Genomic DNA, 9,897 nt, shown 5'->3' with positions numbered 1-9,897 from the left:
CCCTCTCTTCTCTTCTCTCTTCTAACTGTGGAAGGTACTGTTCCCAACTTTTTTTTATTGTTGTTGTTGGGTTTTTTGTTGTTGTTTTTTATTTCTTTTTCAATTAATTAATATATTCACTTTACATCATGATCACCCAACCCCCACCCCCTCACACAGCCCCTCCACTTATTCCCTCTGAGAAGGGGGATGTCCCCACCCTAAGTACCAACCCACCCTGGCACCTCAAGTCACTGCAGGTCTAGGTACATCCTCTCCCATTGAGGTCAGGCAAGGCAGCTCAGTTGGGAACAGGATCCAGAATCTACAGGCAACAGGGTTAGGGACAGCCCCACTTCCTACCCTCCTGCTCTAGTTGTTGGAGGACCCGCATGAAATTCGCAAGTATTTTATTGAGAATTTTTGCAGCTATGTTTATTAAGGAGTTTTGTCTGTAACTCTTTCTCGTTTAAGTCTTTGTATAATTTTGCTATCAGGGTAATATTTAATATTCGCTTTGGAGAACCAACTAGGAAATAATCCTTTAGTTTCTATTCTGTGGAATAATTTGAACAATATTGGTGTTAGTTCTTTCAATTTGTGGTAGAATTCTGCATCCATCTATCCTTGGTCTGTTTTTCTTTCCTTTTGGGGAGTGGTGGAGAGACTTAGTTATTTCTTTTATTTTAATTGTAATATATCTGTTTATATTATTTAATCTCAATTTTACTTTGATAGGTTGTATATATCAAAAACTCAATTTCTTTTAGGGTTTCTAGTTTGATTTTTTTTTCCTGGTTCCATATCTTGATAGGTATTTTTCTTTAGATTGGGAAAATTTTTTCCATGATTTTATTAAAAATATTTTCTATGCCTTTGTCCTGGGTTTCATCTCTTTCCTTTACACTTATTATTCATACGTTTGGCCTTTTTGTAGTATCTCATGTAGCTTGGGTAGCTTATGTCTGGGTGTCTGAAAATTTAACACCTCCTTTGACTGAGCTACTTGTTCTGTTTTCTTCCTCACTTGGGATTCTCTCTCTTGTGTCCTTCATTGATGAGGCTTGCTTCTGAGGAGTTTGATTGACAGCCTGAGCTTTGTATTTACAGTTTTACTTTACTGGTTCATTTTTGTTCTACCTTCATGTCTTGACCTGTTCTATGATTTTATTCATCTCTGTGTTTTCGTGATCTTCATTAACTTGGTTATTCATAGCCTCTTTAACATCTTTGAGCATATTTGTTTACTGCTATTTTGCAGCCCTTTTCTGTGTTTTAGCTAAAATGTTTTTCCTGGGGCCCGTTACAAGAGGCGTCTTGGTTATTCATGGTTGTCTTTGTGCTGGAATGTAGGCCTCTGAAGTTGTGACTTTTGAAGTGTTTCTTGCCATAGCTATCTGCTTTGTCTTTGTCATGTGGTGGATATTCTTGCCTTGGTTGCTATTGCCCATTCTAGGTCCTAGCCAACTGTGATTTCTTTGGGATCCCCGATTCCCAGCTAAAGTGTGGTGACTGGTGTCCCTGTACATGTTCTGTGGGCCTGTGAGAAGTCACAAAGGAATGGAGATGGGATAGAAGGAGAGGCTGAGAGGTGTGGTGAGGAGGAACTGTCTGCACTGGAAGACTGGGTCCCAAGGGCTTGGGAGTGGGCTGGGAGGTGTTACTCAGGAGGGCAGGCCGCAGCAAGGCTAACGGTTGGTCTAGAGAGTCTAGAATGGAGAGCAGGAAGGAAGACAGAGTTCCTGCACCTGGGATGGAGCCAGCTGTTCTGACTGACTGGGAGTTTCTGGTTGAGAGTGGTTCTGCAGGTTAGCAGTAGTCATAAACTAACAGAATCTCAAATTATAACAACAAATTCTGTTAATATATAGAGTGTAGCCTTGTTCAGATAAGATGATATACCATTAATATTCTCACACATGGATGTTCTCAAATTTTCATTTCTTGACCAATGTAGAGGCTTCATTTTTCATGGACTTTTATTTCTTTGTACAGAAATCTAGAAATGTGGTAATTTTTGTGTCCTAGCTAAAACACTGTGTTCTAAAAGTTGATATGCATCTTTTTCCAATGTTTATTGAATATTTTGAATTTTGTTTCACTTTTGACAGTACTGCCCTCCAATTCACCAAACGTTCGTAGATCTAATAGAATACGTTTGAAACCTCTTGAATATTGGCGAGGGGAACGAATAGATTATCAACAAAGTTCATCAGGTAAGACCTAATTTAGAATATAGTGCCTCATACATGAAGGAATTATTACTCTAATTTACCACATGACAGGGCTTCGACATATATTACTTCATTTAATCATCACCTATACACACACATACACACATAAACACATCTAAGAATAGGTTTCAAATTCAGGTTTGTCTCATTATAGAAATGCTGATTTTGTTTCTCTTTTGTAACTGACTATTTGACTGATTTTGTAGACATTGCATTTTAGATATCTGAAGTTTCTAATTGCCCAAAGTGAATCCTTTTTAAGGTATATTTTATTTTAATTATATGTGTATAGGTAGTTGTGAGGATATGCACAGAGACAGAGTCATTGGAGTCCGAGGAGCTAGAGTGACGAGGTGGTTGTGAGGCGCCTCACATGGGTGCTGACAATTGAAGGCTGGCCCTTTAGAAGAGCAGTGCAAAGTCTTTCCTGGTGAATCATCCTTCCAGCCGAAAAGGAAACATAGTAGAACATGAGAAAATTAATATCTGATAAAGATGATACCTTCTCATTCTTAGCAACTCTTCTCTTTATAGAGGGTTAACAAGGAGCTAGATGGAGTTGCTTTCCTATTTGGGTGGATGTAGCTATGTTAAAGAACACGTAATGTGGCTTTACTGCGTGCCATCCATTGCTAGTTCTGTCACTTTCTCTTTGTTTTTAACCCTCCACTGAAGACTGCTGATTTCCAGTGAGTCACACGTCATTGAGTCTTGTTTCATCTGTGTGTCTAGACTTGCAGCTAGAGACGCACTGAAATTGGTTAGGGTTTGTGTCATTTTAGCAGCTGCAGGATGTAGTGACAGTGACATTTCCCTTGATAATTTGAAATGAAATATATATTTAATGTTTTGCTTTAAGCTTTTGATGTTATTTTTGCCTTTGTTTTTAAATTTTAGGACGACTTGTGCTTGAAATACTATCCCCAGCTTCAGAATCAGCAAAAATAAGGGCAAAAAGAAACCTGGGCAAAGTCAACAAAAAAGTTAACAAGAAACGGATCCATCTTGATAATGATAAAAGTATGAAACTTTTCCTCTCATGACTTAGATTTCATACCTCTTAAAACTTCAGACATAATATTCTCATCACTAAAACTCACTCTATAATGCCATACTCCTATTTTGAGCATAAGACAATTTTTTTCTTATTGTATAAATATTTCCTACCTAGTCATGTGGACCTTCCCTTTTCCATGTTCAAAGTATGGTTGCAATAGACATTTAATGACCTTTTTTAGAACTTTTTTATAATTGCAGCTCTGAGGGAATATGCAAATCACCATTTAGTCTTTTAAAATCAAGAGTTGACATGTTTCACAGAGGTATTGGCTTTATATTGAATTGTATGTCTTAGAATTTGAATTTTTAGCCGGGCAGTGGTGGCACATGCCTTTAATCCCAGCACTTGGGAGGCAGAGGCAGGCGGATTTCTGAGTTTGAGGCCAGCCTGGTCTACAGAGTGAGTTCAGGACAGCCAGGGCTACACAGAGAAACCCTGTCTTGAAAAACAAAAACAAAAACAAAAAAAAAAAAAAAAAGAGAGAGAAGATTTTGAATTTTTGTTTATTAGAGTACTAACTTATAAACAGAAAGTAGTTGTTAAATCTTTGTCAGTTTTCTTTACAACTTGTCCCTAATTATATTTTGTACTGATTTTTTTTTTTAAATGGAGACTAATTTTAAGTAAGTACTTTTGTTTCAGTGGTATTTGTTTTACAGAGAATAAGATAGAGTTGAGCCTGGATATACCTCTGGGAGATCCCTTTCAGGCAACATTGGCAAAGGACCCCAAAACAAGAGAGATTGTCCCCATGGGTAAGCTCAGGAATGATACCAAACGTAACAGAAACTATTGGATGATTGGTTTGTGTCTATATGGTCTCTCTTCTTCCCTCCTTCCTCTTCCTTTTCCCCTTGCTTCGTCCCTCCCTCTCTTCTCTCCCTCTCTCTCAGCACTAAAATTTACTCCAATAACTAGCCTCTGTGAGGAAAATTATGGATGAACATTGATGTCAAATACAGTGTCATGTGTTTATATTCTGAATTCTGGAGATCAAGTGGTGATACTACTACCTGTCAGGTGTGTTATCTTCTTTAGCATGTCCAGGGATTCTATAAGTGAGAAGATATATGAAGAGCTTTTTATGGGAAATTATGGAAATTTACCTGATATGCTCCAGTGTATGCTCCATGCAGAACTGGGGCACACCCAATAGTTCTGAACCTCTGGATACCAGTAATGGTATCTGGGACATGAAACCTTTGTGAACATGAATGTTAATAGCATCAGTCACTCAATCAAATATTAACTTCAATGTTAAGAGCCTAGAAGCCTCGTGCTATATTACACAGACAGTAAACAGCTTGTTTCTGGGAGGCCATACATAATTCTAAGGTATATAGTAGTATAGGGGTTTAGGGTATACTTGGGTGTTTACCAATCAAGCAGTATTTACATATAGGAAGTACTTATCTTAATAACTGAAAGGACTGACTGTGAGGAGACGTACACCATGCCCAAGGCAGCTTTTATAAAAGAGCATTCAGTTGGGGGCTTGTTCACAGGTTTACAGGTCAGGCTGTTATCAATATGGTGGCCAGCATGCCAGCGAAGATGTTGAGAGCCTGCATCCTGATCTGTGGGCAGAGAGAGACACAGGACTTGGGATTGGCTTTTGAAGCCTTAAAGCCTCTCCAGACACACTTCCTCCAACAGGGCCATGACTCCTGATAGTGTCACTCCCTGGTAACTAAGTATTCAAATATATGAGCTTTATAAGCCTATGGGGGGATTTTTATTCAGACCACAGAAATGATAACTATTCCTCCAAGTCAAATAGATTGGTTAACTACAAGTCCCTAATGGTATTGCCACTTAAATTTTCAATGAACTATTATTTTACATTTACCATCCTTAGATAAACTCTTAACAGAATTATTTTCTCTTGATATGCTTATTTACAAGGCAGTAGAGAGTAAAATACGGAAAGTATTGTTCACTGTCAAAACATAACTTGAGCTCTTCCAGGCTAGGAAAATTTTGTTTTAAACATTTTGTTGCTGTGTGCAATCCCCCACACCCCAAGATAGAGTTTCTTTGTGTGGCTGCCTGGGCTCACTTTGTAGAACAGGCTGGTCTGGAACGCATCTCTCTGCCTCTGCCTCCCGAGTGCTGGCGTTAAAGGTGTTTGTTTTCAACTTTTACCTGTTACAGTAGCCTATGCATTTTCTTTATTGCATCGTATATGTGACCCTTAACATTCTGAAATGTCTAGCACCGTAGACTGGAAGCTGATGATGATGTATTAAGGAGCTTGGAAAGCTCATGAGTGGGAAGGAAATCTGAAATGAGACAGTGATTACTTAGCTAAACCTTACATTGTAGTTTCTTGTAGTGTTTACTTATTAAGTAAAAATGTTTCTACTTAATCATCAAATGAACAAAACCAACTTGTCATTGTGATGATGCATGTTATCATGGTAAGCTTTGTAAAGGCATGGAGCTCTTTATTGTGTCTCCGTAATATTGTTTTCCATGGGAGCATTAGCGGTAAGCTAAGGTAAATAGCAGTGTTTAGTTTGCGCCAGTCACTCTTCCCTTTTCATGCACAAACTTGTTGATGGTCACAGAATCTGTTTAACACACACCTTTTAAAAGAAGGAAATCAAGGCTTAGAGAGAGAGATTAAATAGTCAAGAATCATGCAGTTTATAGTCCAGGCTGAATATGACTTTTGGAATTCTAGTTCTAGAGTCAGTGATCTATCTGCCTGTCTGTTATTACAGGTAATATTAGAATATGCAGTATACAATAACAATATGTATGTATCATTGAGCTCTCTTGTTCCAATAAGGTTTCCCGTGTGCTGCAGCACAGCTGGACTTGTATTTGGAGTCCTTTAACCTCAGTTCCCTAAGTGTGAGTTACAGGTTGTTAAACATGTCTAGTTTGTGATTGGTTTATATGTGTATTATTATTTTCCCCCTAGATCTTATAAGGCCACGAGATACATACCAGTTTTTTGTTGAGCAATATGGTTTGAAAGTTTTTAAAACATTGGATACAACATTTTTTTCTACTGGAAAATTGGTTTTAGGACCATATGAAGAAAAAGGAAAGCAGCATGTTGGCCAAGATATATTGGTGAGCATACTTCTCCACTTATTTCTGTTTCTCTGGTGATACATTAAAATTCTATATACTTAGTAGTGAAATCTCATAATTACACTACACAAAGAAATTTTCCATTTATTAAATCTGTTTGGCTGGTAGTGAGCAACTTAGGCTACTGCTTCTGGGTGATTAGAGCAGATAATCAACTACCATTACATATATGTATGTAAGTATACAGAGATGCATGTAATAACAAAGGAAAAAGGGTGGGAATTTGAAAGAGAGCAAGGAAGAGTAATGGGAGTGTTTGAAGTGAGGGAAGGGAAGGGGAGAGAGAAATGATTTAATTTAATCTCAAAAAAAAAAGGAAAACATTTTTAAAAAATGTTTTCTTACTGCTTTAAAAATGTACAGAGTATTCTTTTCTGTTGTATCCTTACTGTGTTTCAGAATTTTGTTTCCATTTGTCTACCTGTGACTTAGTACTCATTGAGATTAACTCATACATTCCCGGAGTGTGTGTGGTGTATGGTGTGTGTGTGCGCGCGCGTCTGGGTGTTTGGCTTATTTTACATAACATAAAGAGCTCTAGTTTTATTTGAGGACACAAGCGATAAGATTTTCTTTTTTATAAATAATATTTCATGGTCTCGTGTACCACAGTTTATATCCACCTATTAGGCAGTGGGCATGTAGGTTATGCCAAGTGCTCGGTTTCTGTGGATGGGAGAGCCTGAAGCGTCTCCTCACTTTCCTTCCTTCACATACATATCCAGTGCAGGGGTCGTCATATTGTAGCTGTGGGTTTAAATTGTTTTTCCTTTGAGGTATCTCTGTGTTATTTTCTATAGGGTGGCACGATTACATTTGTGCCAATGGGATAGAAATGTTCACTTTTCTGTGTAATCTTATCAGCATTTTTTATCTTTAATCTTTTGGTAATAATCACTCTTAGTAGAATAAGGTGATAGCTTGTACTTTTATTTCCCTATTAATTAGTTAGGCATTCTGATATTCAAATGTTAGCTATTTGTATGTTCTCATTTGAAAAATGTCTATGTAGAACTATTTCTCATTTTGTATAAAGATTATCTCAATTAAATGTTGGAAGTGAGAAGAGGTAGCCAGGCAGTGGTGTGCATGCCTTTAATCCCAGCACTTGGGAGGCAGAGGCAGAGGCAGGCGGATTTCTGAGTTCGAGGCCAGCCTGGTCTACAGAGTGAATTCCTGGACAGCCAGGACTACAGAGAGAAACCTTGTCTTGAAAAACCAAAAATAAAGAAACAAAAACAAGAGAGAGAGATGGGGGTGGGGTGGGGGAGGTATGCTTAGAGATGCAAGCTAACTAGATAAGGAAAATGAGCTAGAAATATATATGCAAGACTTTCTCAGTCTACATTTTCTGCTTGAGGCACATGTTTAAATGACATAAAACTTTTAAAAAAATTTTTCTAGTTAAAAGTAGACCTTCAGAATCTTTGAGGAGTATTTCTCCATTTAGAGAACTATCCTTCTATAGAGGTTGAGAATGTGAATTATGGAGTCAGAGTCCCTGATTCTAATCCTAGTTATTACGTTGACTTTTGAAAATTACCTAACTTCCGTTCCTACATTCTTCAGCTGTGAAAAGGCAGCGAAGCAGCACCTGTGTCCATATGAGGCCTAAGGAAATGAAAGACATATGTGCTGTTGGAGAACTAAGTTCTATATTTAATAGTAAGGAGAAGCACCAGTGATAAGCTAGGGTCTAACAGTCTGACATTTCGTGCCTTGGTTTAATAATAGAACTAGAGATTTAGTGTTTCCAAAAATGAACACTTATTTCTCAGTTTTGGAGTCTGAATTGTGTTTGTTGAAGGCATACTTCCTTCAGGAGGAGAGCAATGGGGAAAAAATGGAGAGCAGAGGGGAGAGGGGGTGGAGGAGAGGAAGGGGAGGGACAGAGAGGGAGAGGACATTGTGGTGTAACTAACTTTAAGGACACTAAATTTCTTTCATGATGGCTCATACTAATATCATCAAATTGAGAATGAAGCCTTGAAAGTGTGAACTGTACTGGTAAACATGGGAGGAGCCACACCCTAAGGTGTGCAGGCTTTGTATTTATCTTTACTGTTTCAAAAAATGATTACCTTTAGACAGGAACAATGAGTTAAAAAATTGAAGATGAGTGAGTGGCCCATCCCCCAACAGAGGGCCTTCCCAATGGAGGAGTTAGAAAAAGGACTGCAGGAGCTGAAGGGGTTTGCAACCCCATAGGAAGAACAAGAATATCAACCAACTATACCCCACAGAGCTCCAGGGACCAAGCAACCAACCAAAGAGTACACATGGAGGGACCCATGGCTCCAGCTGCATATGTAGCAGAGGATGGCCTTATATGGCATCAGTGGGACAAGAGGCCCAGTGTAGGCTTGATGCTCCAGTGTAGGGGAATGCCAGGGCAGTGGGAGTGGGTGGGTGGATGGAGGAGCACCCTTATAGAAGCAGGGGAAAGGGGAATGAGATAGGGGCTTGCAGAGGGGAAACCAGGAAAGGGGTAACATTTGAAATGTAAATAAATAAAGTATCCAATAAAGAAAAAGATTAACAGAATGCCTACACACGAGTACATTTTGAAGTTTGCCATCCTTGAATTGGAAGCTAACACAGCTGAAAGACCTCTTGTCTTTTTTGGTGAGGAATGAGGGGCATCATTTAGACAGTGTTTCTTTGTGTAGCCTCAGCTGTCTTGGAATTCACTGTAGACCACACTGGCCTGGAACTCAGAGGTTTCCCCTGCCACTGCTCCCAGAGTGCTGGGATCAAGGATGTGCACCACCACAGCCTGGCCCTTTTTCATTCTTAAATCTTGATGTTTAAATATGTGAGATGGGTTGTTTGTTTTATTTTGTTTTATCATTCCTCCCTACTCACAATAGGGATTTGGCTTCTTATCTTTGGTTTATTATTCCAGTTGAGAACTGTTTTCCAGAAAACTTGTAATCTTTGAAGAAGCATGTATAACATCTTTCTTTTTAAGAAAAGTTTACTGCTGAAGTGGTTCTGACTTTTCATGACATTGAATGAAGAAAATTAGAACAAAAAGTAACTAGGGTTTTTTTTCTTTTCTTTCTTTCTTTCTTTCTTTCTTTCTTTCTTTCTTTCTTTCTTTCTTTCTTTCTTTCTTTCTTATTGCCCTAACAAAGTACCACATACTAGTGGCTTAAAGTAGTGACCTCTACCTTATTTTGGCTAGTTGCACAGGGGCCAGGCTTGGTTGAGTAGTCTGGTCAGAGAATTACAGGTCAGGGATAAAGACGTTGACAGCCTGTGTTCTTTTCTAAAGGTGAGTCTGTTTATTGATATTTTTGGGAGAATTTAGTTCCCATGTGGCTATTGAACTGTTGTGCTCATTTTTTCTCTGGATGTTGGCGGCTTTTAGAAATGGCCTATGTTCCTTGGCTTGTGGCCACTTGTCCTTACCACCAGCAGCAGTGCGAAACTCTTGTGGTTAAAATTCTTCTCCTCTCCCCTCCCCTCCCCTCCGCTCCCCTCCACCCCTAAGTCTCCCATCTCTCTCTCCTCTCC

At 38.8% G+C, this 9,897-nt stretch overlaps 1 protein-coding gene across 1 annotated transcript; it reads left to right on the top strand.

Moving 5' to 3' along the window:
• Positions 1 to 1,693: 1,693 nt before the first annotated feature.
• LOC114635247 (centromere protein C-like) lies at positions 1,694 to 6,411 on the top strand. Its single transcript, XM_028783925.1, has 5 exons — positions 1,694 to 1,787; positions 2,091 to 2,195; positions 3,111 to 3,233; positions 3,933 to 4,028; positions 6,203 to 6,411. Exons 1-5 carry the CDS (start codon positions 1,694 to 1,696, stop codon positions 6,394 to 6,396), a joined length of 612 nt encoding a protein of 203 aa, XP_028639758.1. The 3' UTR covers positions 6,397 to 6,411.
• The last annotated feature ends 3,486 nt before the right edge of the window (positions 6,412 to 9,897 follow it).

This window comes from Grammomys surdaster, unplaced genomic scaffold (assembly GCF_004785775.1).
Source record: "Grammomys surdaster isolate TR1022 unplaced genomic scaffold, NIH_TR_1.0 72154, whole genome shotgun sequence".
Lineage (NCBI taxonomy): Eukaryota > Metazoa > Chordata > Mammalia > Rodentia > Muridae > Grammomys > Grammomys surdaster.
The sequence above is the reverse complement of the archived record's forward strand: the minus strand, read 5'-3'. Positions and strand labels throughout refer to the sequence as shown.